Genomic DNA, 15,723 nt, shown 5'->3' on the forward strand with positions numbered 1-15,723 from the left:
GAGAAGGCAGGTACAGGTTACTGAGCTGGATGATCAGCCATGATCATATTGAATGGCGGTGCAGGCTCGAAGGGCCGAATGGCCTACTCCTGCACCTATTTTCTGTGTTTCTATGTGACTCTACGACACTTGCTGCTTAGTGGGTTGTTAAAGCCAGAGGAACTAGAGTGCTGGCAGTGAGCGTCGGGCTGTAGTTTCAAGATCTCAGTCCTTTAGCGTTCACAAGACAACAAGTCAGAAAGCAAGTCCAAGGGGCTTTTTATTTTGTGGATAATCTCCCAGATGCGGCGAGATATTGAGAGTTTTATGCGTAGCGTGCTGGGGATTCGAGGCTCTTGATACGGTGGCATAATTCATCCTGCCAATTTTCCCCTCTCCGGAATGATAACTTCTTGCGACTAATTTGCTACACGCACGACAGGTGCCAACATGAAGCACATTGTGGGCGAGATTTCAATCTGCTGCTCCTTCGTGGCAAGTCTGGTTTCACGTTTTAGTGTGCACTTAAAATAAGGCAGCATCCATTATGGCATTACGAGGACAATTTGCCTGGCTCTTTACAACTTTATTTTTCCAGACGCAGATTTGTAATTATTTGGATTACTGACAGTCTCCTCGTTGCTCCGGAACTAGGGGGAAGAGTAAAACCTGCCACATCTGGGCACCATCTTATAGGAGAGCCTGAAAGGGTTCAGAAAAGATTCACAAGGATGTTGCCAGGACCAGAGGGTGTGAGCTACAGGGAGAGGTTGAGTAGGCTGGGTCTCTATTCCATGGAGCGCAGGAGGATGAGGGGAGATCTTGTAGAGGTGTGCAAAATCACGAGAGGAATAGATCGGGGAGATGCACAGAGTCTCTTGCCCAGAGTAGGGGAATCGAGGACCAGAGGACGTGGGTTCAAGGTGAAGGGGAAAAGATTTAATAGGAATCCGAGGGGTAACTTTTTCACACAGAGGGTGGTGGGTTTATGGAACGAGCTGCCAGAGGAGGTAGTTGAGGCTGGGACTATCCCATCGTTTAAGAAACAGTTGGACAGGTACATGGATAGGACAGGTTTGGAGGGTTATGGACCAAACGCAGGCAGGTAGGACTAGGGTAGCTGGGACATTGTTGGCCGGTGTGGGCGAGTCGGGCCGAAGGGCCTGTTACCACACTGTGTCACTCTATGTCTAAGCAGCACAATGGTGCTACGGTAGAGTTGCTGCAAGTTGCGGCTTATTCAGCCACCGACTTCCCACATTATAGTTTGTTGATTGCAGGGCGGCACGGTGGCACAGCGGGTGGAGCTGCTGCCTCACAGCGCCGGAGACCCGGGTTCGATCCCGACGACGGATGCTGTCCGCACGGAGTTTGCACGTTCTCCCCGTGACCTGCGTGGGCTTTCTCCACGGGCGCTCCGGTTTCCTCCCACGCTCCAAAGGCGTGGCAGGTTTGTAGGTTGATTGGCATTGAGTAAACGTGTTCGGGATAGTGCTGGTGCACGAGGTGCCGCTGGTCGGCGCAGACTCGGTGGGCCGAAGGGCCTGCTTCTGCGCTGCATCTCTGAAGTCTAAAGTGACGTCCAGAACAAGGGGTCACAGTTTAAGGATAAGGGGGAAGTCTTTTAGGACCGAGATGAGAACGTTTTTTTTCACACAGAGAGTGGTGAATCTGTGGAATTCTCTGCCACAGAAGGTAGTTGAGGCCAGTTCATTGGCCATATTTAAGAAGGAGTTAGATGTGGCCCTTGTGGCTAAAGGGATCAGGGGGTACGGAGAGAAGGCAGGTACGGGATACTGAGTTGGATGATCAGCCATGATCACATTGAATGGCGGTGCAGGCTCGAAGGGCCGAATGGCCTACTCCTGCACCTATTTTCTATGTTTCGATGTTTCTAAACTCAAAACCTAAGATCTAGTTTTTTTTTAAATAATTAATTTAAAAAAAGAATAATAATTTTTTTCATTAATCAAAAATATTTATTCAAATATTAAAATTGTATATACAATACAGTAAAACCAAAACAGAACCTACCATCATAATACGAGGCAAACAATAAACTATTATATGACTACCCCCAATTCAATCCCCTGCGGTGCCCAGCGGTCCCGGAAATCCCCCAGGGTGCCCGTGGACAGCGCGTGTTCCCTCCCTAACCTCACCCGGGCGCGGACGGACGTGACTCCGGAAAAGGGGCAGGCAGCCGGCTCGGGCAGAGCCCTCTCCCGCCTGGCGCCGTGACTCACGGATGGCCAGCTTGGCCAGGCCCAGGAACAACCCAACCAGGACATCTGCCCCCGACCCGTCTCCCCTACGCACAGGGGTGTCCAAAGATGAGGACAGTGGGTGTGAAGTGTAGCCAGAAGGCAAGGAGCGTGTGCACCTGCATCTTCAATTACTTACAAGGAAACATTGAAGGGTTAGCAGTCCGTTTTAACAATTTTGCAATCCTTCGTTTGTTCCCACTGCAAGTGAGATCAGAGACCTGACCCTCAGTCATTTCATGATGCAGTCAGGGGAATAATCAATAATTACGATATGTACTATTTAAAAGAGGAATGAAATCCAAAGGATAGTTTTAAGTAATCGGTCCCGTTTTAACCCTGATCTCCGCAGTGTTAATGTGCAAAAAATGGAGAATTAATGCATCCTTCAACGTTGGAATGAGGAGAAACAGTGAGAGAGGTTGGTTTGAAAGTGAATATTTTCCAAGTAATTAGGTCCCTGTGGATTGCAAACTAAAAAATGTTTGCAAAAGGGTAGATCGTCACAACTCCAAATAAACCGTGCTTGAATTTATAATGAGCCATTATCTTTAAAGTGCAAATGGATGAAATATAGGACCATTGTTGTTTCCAAACAACAGGTAAAAGACGACAATTGGACATGAGGAGCATTAAATGTTCATTAAGGAAATGTGAAGAACGCAAGGCACTGGGTAGTGGTTGCCAACTGTCCCGTATTAGCCTGGACATCCCGTATTGTGGGCTAAATTGGTTTGTCCCTTACGGGACCGCCCTTGTCCCGTATCAGGCTCGCGGGCCGCTGTAGGCCGGGACAGTGTAGGCTAACGGAGTGTGTTCGGGGAGCGAGGCCGAGTGTGTTCACCTAACGGAGGTTGCATAGCAACCCGCCCCCCGGCCACCATTGGTGGAGCGGGAGCACGTGGCCGCTGGCTGGTTGAGGTCACATGGGGCGGTGACGTCACCTTGTCTCGTATTTGGGAGTGAGATAGTTGGCAACCCCTAGCGATGGGTTACACACAAACCCCAATCTGAACTCTCAAATGGCAATGGAAGAACCACGAGTCTCTTGCACGGGGCGGTCACGGTGGCGCAGCGGTAGAGTTGCTGCCTTACGGCGTTGACGCAGGTTTGATCCTGACCAAGGGTGCTGTCTGTACGGAGTTTGTACGTTCTCATCGTGACCTGCGTGGGTTTTCTCCGAGATCTCCGGTTTCCTCCCACGCTCCAAAGGCGTGCAGGTATGTAGGTTAATTGGCTTGGTATAAGCGCAAACTGTCCCGAGTGTGTGTAGGATAGTGTTAGTGTGCCAAGGGCCTGCTGCATCTCTAATACTTGCCAACACTGCTCATTGAGTTTGAGAGGCTTCTGGGTAGTCACGTGGATGTGCAGGGAATGGAGGGCTAGGGATTTGGGGCGGCACGGTGGCACAGCGGTAGAGTCGTTGCGTTGCCTTACAGCGCCAGAGACCCGGTTTAGATCCCGGAGGGGTTTACACGTTCTCCCCGTGACCCGCGTGGGTTTTCTGTCTCTCTCTCTCTCTCTCCCTCACACTTGTTAAAACCTAATTCTGCCCTCATGAAATAATGCTGTGCAAAGATTTACCAAGTCAACGGTGTTATGTAAATGCACGCTGCCCATGGTCCGAGCCCCCACTCCCTCATCTTTACCCTGAACGTTCAGTCCCTCTACACCTCCACCCCGCACCAGGAAGGCCTTAAAGCCCTTCCTCGACCGCAGACCAATCCAGTTTCCATCTACTAACACTCTACTCCGCCTAGCGGAGCTGGTCTTCACCCTCAACAACTTCCCCTTCCACTCCTCCCACTTCCTCCAAGTCCAAGGCGTAGCTATGGGCACCCGCATGGGCCCCAGCTATGCCTGCCCCTTTGTAAGGTGCGTTGAACAATCCCTGTTCCAGGCGTACACTGGCCCGATCCCCAAACTCTATCTCCGTTACATTGATGACTGCATTGGTGCTACCTCCTGCACCCATGCAGAACTCATGGACTTCGTCAACTTCACCACCAATTTTCATCCTGCACTCAAATTTACTTGGACCATCTCCGACACCTCCCTCCCCTTTCTTAGAAAATAGAAAATAGGTGCAGGAGGAGGCCATTCGGCCCTTCGAGCCAGCACCGCCAATCTTGATCTTGATCTCACAGTCTCCATCACAGGAAGTAGACAATGGACTGATGTCTATTACAGACCCACTGATTCCCACAACTATCTCGCGTACACTTCTTCCCATCCTGCTCCTTACAAAGACACTATTCCCTACTCCCAATTCCTCCGTCTACGCCGCATCTGCGCCCAAGATGAGGTGTTCCATACCAGAACGTCCGAGATGTCCTCATTCTTTAGGGAATGGGGGTTCCCCTCTCCCATCATGGATGAGACCCTCACTCGTGCCTCCTCGGTACCCCGCAGCTCCACCCTTGCTCCCCCTCCCCCGAGTCACAACAGAGACAGAGTCCCCCCAGTCCTCACCTTCCACCCCATCAGCCGTCGCACACAACACATAATCCTCCGACATTTCCACCACCTCCAATGGGATCCCACCACTAGCCACATCTTCCCATCTCCACCCCTTTACGCCTTCCACAGAGCCTGTTCCCTCTGCAACTGCCTGGTTAACTCATCCCTTCCTACCCAAACCACCCCCTCCTCTGGTACCTTCCCCTGCAACCGCAGAACATGCAACACCTGTCCCTGTAACCTCCTCCCTCGACTCTGTTGAGACCGCACCTGGAGTACTGTGTGCAGTTTTGGTCTCCAAATTTGAGGAAGGATATTCTTGCTATTGAGAGCGTGCAGCGTAGGTTTACTAGGTTAATTCCCAGAATGGCGGGACTGTCGTATGTTGAAAGACTGCACCTATTGTCTACTGTCCAGGGACCCTGACAGTCCTTTCAGATTAGGCAGAGGTTCACTTGCACCTCCTCCAACCTCATCTACTGTATCCGTTGTTCAAGATGTGGACTCTTGTACATCGGCGAGACCAAACGCAGACTGGGCCATCATTTCGCGGAACACCTTCGCTCAGCCCACCTGAACCAACCTGATCTCCCGGTTGCCGGACACTTTAATTCTCCTTCCCATTCCCACACTGACCTTTCTGTCCTCGGTCTCCTCCATTGTCAGAGTGAAGCTAAACGCAAATTGGAGGAACAGCATCTCATATTTCGCTTGGGCAGTTTGCGGCCCAGTGGTATGAATATTGATTTCTCTCACTTCAGGTAGCCCCGGCATTCCCTCTCTCTCTATCCCTCCCCCACCCAAGTCGCACCAGCTTCTCGTTCTCACCCAGCAAACAGCTAACAACGGCCTGCTTCCTTTATCATCGTTACTTTTTTTGCATGTCTTTCATACATTGTTCTTTATCTCTCCACATCACCTTCTATATTTCTCGTTTCCCTTATCCCTAACTAGTCTGAAGAAGGGTCTCGACCCCAAACGTCACCCATTCCTTCTCTCCAGAGACGCTGCCTGTCCCTCTGAGTTACTCCAGCTTTTTGTGTCTATCTTCGGCTTAAACCAGCATCTGCAGTTCCTTCTTACACACCACCTTATTAATTAAACTAAATTAATTTAACTAAATTTAACTAAACTAAATCAGTTAAACTAAATAGCTGGATTGTTTTTTATTTTATTGAGTTAATTATATTGAGCCAATATAAAGTTCAGCAACCGTGAAATGTAATTAAAAAGATGACGAAAGAAAGATTTCATTGGAATTTATATTAAAATGGTAATATTAAATTAAATTTAGCTGAGAGCAATTAAATCTGCAGATCTGCCAAGTGTTTTGGAATGTGAGCTAGATTGACCAGTTTACAAAGAGGCATTTTATGAATGTACCAATTTAAGGAGTGATACAGTGTGGAAACAGGCCCTTCAGCCCAACTTGCCCAAACCGGCCAACATGTCCCAGCTAGACTTGTCCCGCCCGCCTGCGTTTGGTGGTTTCAAGCTTTCAAGGAGGTCTCAAGGTCAGTTTATTGTCACATGTACCAATTAAGGTACGGCGAAATTTGAGTTACCGTACAGCCATGGTAAGTGAAAAACGACAAGACGCACAACCACATAAACGTTACCATGAACACCCACCACAGCGGATTCCACGTTCCTCACTGTGATGGAAGGTAATAAAGTTCAAGCTTCTTCCTCTTTGTTCTCTCGCGGTCGGGGCAGTTGAACCATCCACAGTCGGGGTGATCAAAGCCCCCTCAGCCGACGATCCTCCAGTACATTGCACTCTTCAGTATGATTATGAGCATAGAGGTTGGAAGGTCATGTTACAGTTGTATAAGACAATAGACAATAGACAATAGGTGCAGGAGGAGGCCATTCGGCCCTTTGAGCCAGCACCACCATTCAATGTGATCATGGCTGATTATTCTCAATCAGTAACCCGTTCCTGCCTTCTCCCCATACCCCCTGACTCCGCTATCCTTAAGAGCTCTATCTTGCTCTCTCTTGAATGCATTCAGAGAATTGGCCTCCACTGCCTTCTGAGGCAGAGAATTCCACAGATTCACAACTCTCTGACTGAAAAAGTTTTTCCTCATCTCCGTTCTAAATGGGCTACCCCTTATTCTTAAACTGTGGTCCCTTGTTCTGGACTCCCCCAACATTGGGAACATGTTTCCTGCCTCGAACGTGTCCAACCCCTTAATAATCTTATATGTTTCGATAAGATCCCCTCTCATCCTTCTAAATTCCAGTGTATACAAGCCTAGTCGCTCCAGTCTTTCAACATATGACAGTCCCGCCATTCCGGGAATTAACCTAGTAAACCTACGCTGCACGCCCTCAATAGCAAGAATTTTCTTCCTCAAATTTGGAGACCAAAACTGCACACAGTACTCCATGTACTCAAATGGTCCAAAGTAACCCCCAATAGTCCCTCTGTTTAGTTTAGCTTAGTTTAGTTTAGAGATACAGCGCCGAAACAGGCCCTTTCGGCCCACCGGGTCGGCGCCGACCAGCGATCCCCGCACACTAACACTACCCTACACCCACTAGGGACAATTTTTACATTCACCAAACCAATTAACCCACAGACCTGCACATCTTTGGAATGTGGGAGGAAACCGAAGACCTCGGAGTAAATCCACGCAGGTCACGGGGAGAACGTACAAGCTCCGTACAGACGGCCACCGTGACCGCCACCGTGTTCGCGGCGGTCCCACAGGGACAGGTCCAAATGTCCAGTGGATGTGGCTTCAGCATGAGATGGGCACAAACATCATCAAATGGTGCAAATTGCTTTTGATGCCTCACTTATCCTATACCGGCAGAAAGGCACAGCAGCCTCCAGTTTCTAAACAATTAAGCCTAATTGCAGAAGTGAGTCTTCTTTTTAGAGACAGTCGCTCGCTTTTGTTTCTGGGCTCTGCATGAAAACTGGTAAAAGCGGAACATATTTTCCTCGCTAATTCTCACCCTCTGCCTTTTCATTCCATTTCTTTGTCGTCCTTTACATCGGGGTGTGATTACTTTGGAAAGACGCGGGTGATTTGTGGCTGGTGGGAGCAGCGCACAGTTGCAGCCGCGTTGGGCTCAGGAGTTCAAGCTCCTTCAGCTCAATGGGGTAATTTGTGAGAGATTTCGCTGCCTGGGCTGGTGGGGACTCGGGGGGAGGGGAGCGCCGTGAGTGCGGTGGTTTTCGGTGTGTGATGTTTCTGATGTTTCGGGTGGACGGGTGCGGCAGAGAGAGTGACAGCGGTCGGTACAACTCTGGTCACATCACGGTGCAGGAGCGTGTGTGTGCGTGTGCATGCGTGTGTGTGTGGCCCGGACATTGAACTGATGGCTGTTGATCTCCGGCTTATGCTGTGTGCCCTGGGGATTCTCACACGCCGCTGTGGTGGCTGCTTACGTTTCATCTTTATGTAGTACTAGGCCAAGTGGACCCGTTGGGCCCAAACCTCTCCTGCATTGGTGCAGCACCCTCTCCTCCTCCTCCTCCCCCTCCCACCACTTCCTCTCCTCCCCTCCCTCCCTCCCCCCTCCCTCCTCCCTTCCCCCTCCCCCTCCCCTCCCCCTACCTCCTACCTCCCTCCTCCTCCCTACCTCCCCTCCCTGCCCTCCCCTTCCCCTCCCTCCCACTCCACCCCCCTCAACCCCCCTCCCTCCCTCCTCCCCCTCCCCGCCCACCACTTCCTCTCCTCCCCTCCCTCCCCCTCCCTCCTCCCCTCCCCCTCTCCGCCCTCCCCTTCCCCTCCCCCTCCTCCTCCCTACCATCCTCCCTCCTCTCCTCCCCTCCCCCCACTCCACCCCCTCCCTCCTCCTCCCTATCTCCCCTCCCCGCCCTCCCCTCCCCCTCCCTCCTCCTCCCTACCTCCCATCCCCCTCCCCTCCCTACCTCCCCTTCCCCTCCGCTCCCTCCCCTTCCTCTCCCCCCCACTCCACCCCCCTCAACCCCTCTTATCCTCCCTCCCTCCCCCCTCCCTCCCCAGGAGATAGATTTAAACTTTAAAATGTGAATAACTTTTAAAATATAACACCGATTTCAATGAAACTTTCTTCCATTAGCACCAAAGGGACGACGGTGAGTAAGGTGGGCCTGCAATTGTCGCGCTATCGTGTACCGCCTTGGCTGTGGTTGAGGACCAAACAAACAAACAAACGAGAGTTTTATTATATCAATTGTATTTTGTTGCATTTCTGGCATGACTGTCTGGTAAATCAAATTTCCCTGTACCTCGGTACGCATGACAATAAAGGCCCATTGAACCATTGAAACCAGCTAGCCGTTGAATATAAGCGTGAAGTGCAGTCAATGCTGGAAATCTGAATTGAAAACAAAATGTTAGAAATAATAAGCAGATCAAGCAGGGGTAGAGTTGCTGCCTCACAGATCTAAAGTGTAAAGTAAGGCATCTGTGGAGTTCAATAAGGCATGGACTTTTAATCAGAGTGATTTAAATATAAATTAATGATTTTCTTGATGATACTCGATTGAATCCATAGAATCTGTTGAAGGTATTTATTCACAAAATGCTGGAGTAACTTAGCAGGTCAGGCAGCATCTCAGGAGAGAAGGAATGGGCGACGTTTCGGGTCGAGACCCTTCTTCAGACTGAAGAAGGGTCTCGACCCGAAACGTCGCCCATTCCTTCTCTCCTGAGATGCTGCCTGACCTGCTGAGTTAATCCAGCATTTTGTGAATAAATACCTTCGATTTGTACCAGCATCTGCAGTTATTTTCTTACATAGAATCTGTTGGGTAGTTTATTTTATTTTAGTTTAATAATATAATAATAATAATAATATTCATTTATTGTCATTGCAACGAGTACAACGAAATTAAAAAATAGCCAATCCTGACGGTGCGTAAAAACATATATGCAATAAATGCAAAAACAAATAAATACAATTATATTAAGTACAAAAGTTTTAACAGTGTTGCCTAGTGCAGAAGGTAGTGTTCAGTTCGAGATACAGCGCAGAAACAGGCCCAACGGGTCCGCGCCGACCAGCGATCCCCACACATTAACACTATCCTACACCCACTAGGGACAATTTTTACATGTACCAAGCCAATTAACCTACAAACCTGCACGTGTTTGGAGTGTGGGAGGAAACCGAAGATCTCAGAGAAAACCCACGCAGGTCACGGGGAGAACGTACAAACTCCGTACAGACAGCACCCGTAGTCGGGATGGCACCCGGGTCTCCGGCGCTGCATTCGCTGTAAGGCAGCAACTCTACCGCTGCGCCACCGTGCCGCCCAAATATAAATTAATGATTTTCTTGATGATACTCAAGTGAATCCATAGAATCTGTTTAGGAGTTGAATAGGAAATGATGAAGTAGTTTAGAGCTCCTGAGATAAGAACATGTTCAGCTAATAACATTTACCAAAGTTTCCTCTGGCTTCACAATTCACAACCCGTCTATCCATATCTTGCACCTTTGACATTTCATCTCTGACCTTTGTCCTTTCATCTGTGGCTTTGCTCAAACCATCTGCCTATTGACCCCCCCCCCTCACCTGTGACCACCTATCACTCACCAGGCTTTGTCCTGCCCCACATTCCCCAGTCTGAAGAAGGGTCCCGACCAGAAACATCGCCTACCCGTGTTCTCCAGAGATGCTGCCTGACCCGCTGAGTTACTCCAGCACTCTGTGTCTTTTTTATTAAACAAACAAGTGCGGCACAGTGGCGCAGCGGTAGAGTTGCTGCCTCACTGCGCCAGAGACCCTGGTTCGATCCCGTCTATTTTCGGTGCTGTCTGTACGGAGTTTGTACGTTCTCCCCGTGACCTGTGTGGGTTTTCTCCGAGATCTTCGGTTTCCTCCCACACTCCAAAGACGTGCAGGTTTGCAGGTTAATTGGCTTGGTATAAATGTAAAATTGTCCCTAGTGTGTGTAGGATGGTGTTCGTGTGCGGGGATCACTGGTCGGCGCGGACCCGGTGGGCCGAAGGGCCTGTTTCCACGCTGTATCTCTAAACTAAACTAAAAATTAATTTCTAAAACCAAAAATACTTCCAGTTCTGCTTAATAACTGGTTGCAGATATTCAGTTCAAATCCAAATTTTTAGATTTTTTAGATTTAGAGATACAGCGCGAATACAGGCCCTTTCGGCCCACCGGGTCCGCGCCGCCCAGCGATCCCCGCACACTAACACTATCCTACACACACTAGGGACAATATTTTTAGTTTACATTTGCCCAGCCAATTAACCTACAAACCTGCACGTCTTTGGAGTGTGGGAGGAAACCGACGATGTCGGAGAAAACCCATGCAGGTCACGGGGAGAACGTACAAACTCCGTACAGACGGCGCCCGTAGTCAGGATCGAACCTGAGTCTCCGGCGCTGCATTCGCTGTAAGGCAGCAACTCTACCGCTGTGCCACCGTGCCGCAAATGATGGATACAGCTCCGTCAAGATGATAGTTCATATGTTTGCAAGTAAATTGAGAAGCAGTCCAACATTAAATGTGTGCATTCCGACATGAAAACATCATTATCCACCAACACTGATTATTCAACATGTGGTATACTCTGGAAATGCCTCGATCAAAATAATGCATTGTCTTTCTGCTGACCGGTTAGCACGCAACGAAAGCTTTTCACTGTACCTCGGTACACGTGACAATAAAATAAATAATAATAATCATAATAATAGTTTCTTACTGAGTGACAGATAGTTCAGGCTCACCTGTACTTTCTGAATCCTGATTAATTACTTCTTTAGAACTGCATTTGCTTAGTTTAGTTTAGAGATAGAGCGCGGAAACAGGCCCTTCGGCCCACCGGGTCCGCGCCGACCAGCGATCTCTGCACACTAACACTATCCTACACACACGAGGGACAATTTACATTTATACCGAAGACAATTAACCAACAAACCTGTACGTTTTTGGAGTGTGGGAGGAAACCAAAGGTCTTGGAGAAAACCCACGCGGACAAACGAACAAACTCCGCACAGACAGCATCCGTATTCGGGATGGAGCCCCAGGTCGCTGGCGCTGTAAGGCAGCAACTCTACCGCTGTGCCACCGTGCCACCCATCTTCAGATGGTTTTGATATTTTAAAATATATTTTGTTCTTTCTCTAACCATTTTTTCTTTTCTTTAATTGCAGGCATTTCCCTGTATATCTACTGGTATCTACGGTGAGTAAACCTATCTTTCAAAAATGTCTTTGTCTTATCGAATGACATAGCTAGTTGCCTTAATTTCAGCATTACGATAAATCGGTTGTCTTTTCGAACTAGTTCATTTTCACATAAATTGGAGTGGAATTTCTTGATTGATTGGGGCGGGTGTCAGGGGTTACGGGGAGAAGGCAGGAGAATGGGGGTTAGGAGGGAGAGGCAGACCAGCCACGATTGACTGGCGGAGTAGAATCGCTGGGCCGAATGGCCTAATTCTACTCCTGTTCCTTCTGACCTGCAAATTTGCAGATGATACAAAGCTGGGTGGCAGTGTGAACTGTGAGGAAGATGCTATGAGGTTGCAGGGTGACTTGGACAGGTTGTGTGAGTGGGCGGATGCATGGCAGATGCAGTTTAATGTGGATAAGTGTGAGGTTATCCACTTTGGTGGTAAGAATAGGAAGGCAGAGTATTATCTGAATGGTGTCAAGTTAGGAAAAGGGGACGTACAACGAGGTCTGGGTGTCCTAGTGCATCAGTCACTGAAAGGAAGCATGCAGGTACAGCAGGCAGTGAAGAAAGCCAACGGAATGTTGGCCTTCATAACAAGAGGAGTTGAGTATAGGAGCAAAGAGGTCCTTCTACAGTTGTACAGGGCCCTAGTGAGACCGCACCTTGAGTACTGTGTGCAGTTTTGGTCTCCAAATTTGAGGAAGGATATTCTTGCTATTGAGGGCGTGCAGCGTAGGTATACTAGGTTAATTCCCGGAATGGCGGGAATGTCATATGTTGAAAGACTGGAGCGACTAGGATTGTATACACTGGAATTTAGAAGGATGAGAAGAGATCTTATCAAAACGTATAAGATTATTAAGGGGTTGGACACGTTAGAGGCAGGAAACATGTTCCCAATGTTGGGGGAGTCCAGAACCAGGGGCCACACAGTTTAAGAATAAGGGGTAGGCCATTTAGAACTGAGATGAGGAAAAACTTTTTCAGTCAGAGAGTTGTGGATCTGTGGAATTCTCTGCCTCAGAAGGCAGTGGAGACCAATTCTCTGAATGTATTCAAGAGAGAGCTAGATAGAGCTCTTAAGGATAGCGGAGTCAGGGGGTATGGGGAGAAGGCAGGAACGGGGTACTGATTGAGAATGATCAGCCATGATCACATTGAATGGCGGTGCTGGCTCGAAGGGCCGAATGGCCTCCTCCTGCACCTACTGTCTATTGAACTTTTGAATGGAATAGAATGGAATGCTTTGTTGTCACATTGTGACTAGGCACCTCAAAATGCTGGAGTAACTCAGCGGGTCAGGCAGCATTTCCAGAGATGCTGCCTGACCCGCTGAGTTACTCCAGCATCTTGTGATACCTTCGATTCGTACCAGCATCTGCAGTTATTTTCCTACACATGTGACTAGCTAGGCACAGTGAGTTCTTGTGAGCGCACACACAATGTATAGAAATAGCGACCGCCTAAGGAGCTGACAAAGTGACAATGTACGCCGGCTCCCCCTTTGTTCCCCTCCCCCCCCCCCCATGCCAGGTCCCATTGCCCATTGATCTTCCCCCCACCCACAGCGCTCCCCCCACGCCGGCTCCCCCTTTGTTCTCCACCCCCCCCACGCCAGGTCCCATTGCCCATTGATCTTCCCCCCACCCACAGCGCTCCCCCCACGCCGGCTCCCCTTTTGTTCCCCCCCCCCCCCCACGCCAGGTCACATTGCCCATTGATCTTCCCCCCACCCACAGCGCTCCCCCCACGCCGGCTCCCCCTTTGTTCTCCACCCCCCCCCCCCCCCACGCCGGGTCCCATTGTCCATTGATCTCCCCACCCCCCACCCCCACCCACGCCGCTCCCCCACCCCTTCAAGTATAATGTGTGAAGACTTTGAGACGTCTCTCCATTGTTCACTCATTAACAACTTCCCCAAAACCTGTACCTTCCAGTGAGCTTTCACAGTGATACAAATTTGTCTTAGAAGGCTTAGGAAGTCCGGGCATGGTTCCCCACAACTCTCACCAACTTCTACAGATGCGCCGTACAAAAGCGTTCCATCAGGGTGCGTCACAGCACGGTTTGGGAACAGCTCCGTCCAAGACCCGCAAGAAATCGCAGCGAATTGTGGACGCAGCCCAGACCATCACACAAACCCAACCTCCCTTCCATCGACTCCATCTATACCTCACGCTGCCTCGGCAAGGCCAGCAGCATAATCAAGGACCAGTCTCACCCCGGCCCCCCCCTCTTCTCCCCTCTCCCATCGGGCAAAAGGTACAGAAGTGTGAAAACGCACACCTCCAGATTCAGGGGCAGTTTCTTCCCAGCTGTTGTCAGGCAACTGAACCATCCTACCACAACCAGAGAGCAGTGCTGAACTACTATCTACCTCATTGGTGACCCTACCTTGCACTAAACATTATCCCCTTATCCTGATAGACACAAAATGATGGAGTAACTCAGCGGGGCAGGCAGCATCTCTGGGGAGAAGGAATGGGTGACGTTTCTGGTCGAGACCCTTCTTCCCGCTGAGTTACTCCAGCATTTTGTGTCTATCTCTGTTTTAAACCAGCGTCTGCAGTTCCTTCCTACACATTCCCTTATCATGTGTCTGCACACTGAAAATGGTTCGATTGTAATCATGCATTGTTTCTCTGCTGAATGCAGAGCACGCATTGTGTGTCATATTGTGTATAAAATCATGAGAGGAATAAATCGTGTAGATGCACAGAGTCTCTTGCCCAGAGTAGGGGAATCGAGGACCAGAGGACATAGGTTTCAAGGTGAAGGGGAAAAGATTTAATAGGAATCCGAGGAGTAACTTTTTCTGAGGAGATAGATCAGCCATGATTGAATGTCGGAGTAGACTTGATGGGCCAAATGGACCAATTCTGCTCCTATCACTGATGAGCTCATGATTGTCTAGAGAGAGTCAATAGCCAAGAGTGTTTAATTGTTATATGTATCGACAGTGGAACAATAAAATTCTTACTTGCAGTGAAATTATACTAATGCAAAATTCCCCAGAACAAACTTGTTATTAATTGGTAATCTGCAAAAGTTATATTCTTGGATCAATGAATTTTAACTTAAATGTCCTATAAATGAAGTCTAGCAGTTCAACGAACAATGCTGAATCAATCTGTCTTTGGTTTGATTGAGTACATTGAGTATATAAGTCATGTGTATCGTTCGTGTATAAAATCATCTTGTATAAAATCATGAGAGGAATAGATTCGGGTAGATGCACAGAGTCTCTTGCCCAGAGTAGGGGGAATCGAGGACCAGAGGACATAGGTTCAAGGTGAAAGGGAAAAGATTTAATAGGAATCTGAGGGGTAACATTTTCACACAGAGGGTGGTGGGTGTATGGAACGACGCTGCCAGAGGAGGTAGTTGAGGCTGGGACTATCCCATCGTTTAAGAAACAGTTGGACAGGTACGTGGATGGGACAGGTTTGGAGGGATATGGGCCAAGCGCAGGCAGGTGGGACTAGTGTAGCTGGGACATTGTTGGCTGGTGTGGGCGAGTTGGGCCGAAGGGCCTGTTTCCACGCTGTATCACTCTATGGCTCTATGACTCTAACAAAAGCTTTCCACTGTACCTCGCTCGGTACATGTGACAATAAACTAAACGGCACTAAAGCTGCTGTAAATACTGCAGCATTGCAAACGGTTACAAGCCAGAGCGGAGTCAGGGGGTATGGGGAGAAGGCAGGAACGGGGTACTGATTGAGAATGATCAGCCATGATCACATTGAATGGTGGTGCTGGCTCGAAGGGCCGAATGGCCTCCTCCTGCACCTATTGTCTATTGTCAAATTGGCATGAGTGGAGCAGAGTGAGCATGTTTAAACACGGGCGATCAAAGTCAAATTTTC

At 49.1% G+C, this 15,723-nt stretch overlaps 1 protein-coding gene across 2 annotated transcripts in view; it reads left to right on the forward strand.

Annotated features, from left to right (window-relative positions):
• The window catches only part of LOC144596824 (ADP-ribose glycohydrolase MACROD1-like), a 1,032,359-nt gene that overhangs the window by 770,436 nt on the left and 246,200 nt on the right, over nucleotides 1-15,723 (forward strand). For both annotated transcript variants that reach the window (XM_078405658.1, XM_078405659.1), the window contains exon 8: nucleotides 11,830-11,860. In XM_078405658.1, the coding sequence (XP_078261784.1) occupies nucleotides 11,830-11,860 (31 nt within the window). The remainder of the gene's footprint in view (nucleotides 1-11,829; nucleotides 11,861-15,723) is intronic.

Source organism: Rhinoraja longicauda, chromosome 9 (assembly GCF_053455715.1).
Source record: "Rhinoraja longicauda isolate Sanriku21f chromosome 9, sRhiLon1.1, whole genome shotgun sequence".
NCBI classification, from domain to species: Eukaryota; Metazoa; Chordata; class Chondrichthyes; order Rajiformes; family Arhynchobatidae; genus Rhinoraja; species Rhinoraja longicauda.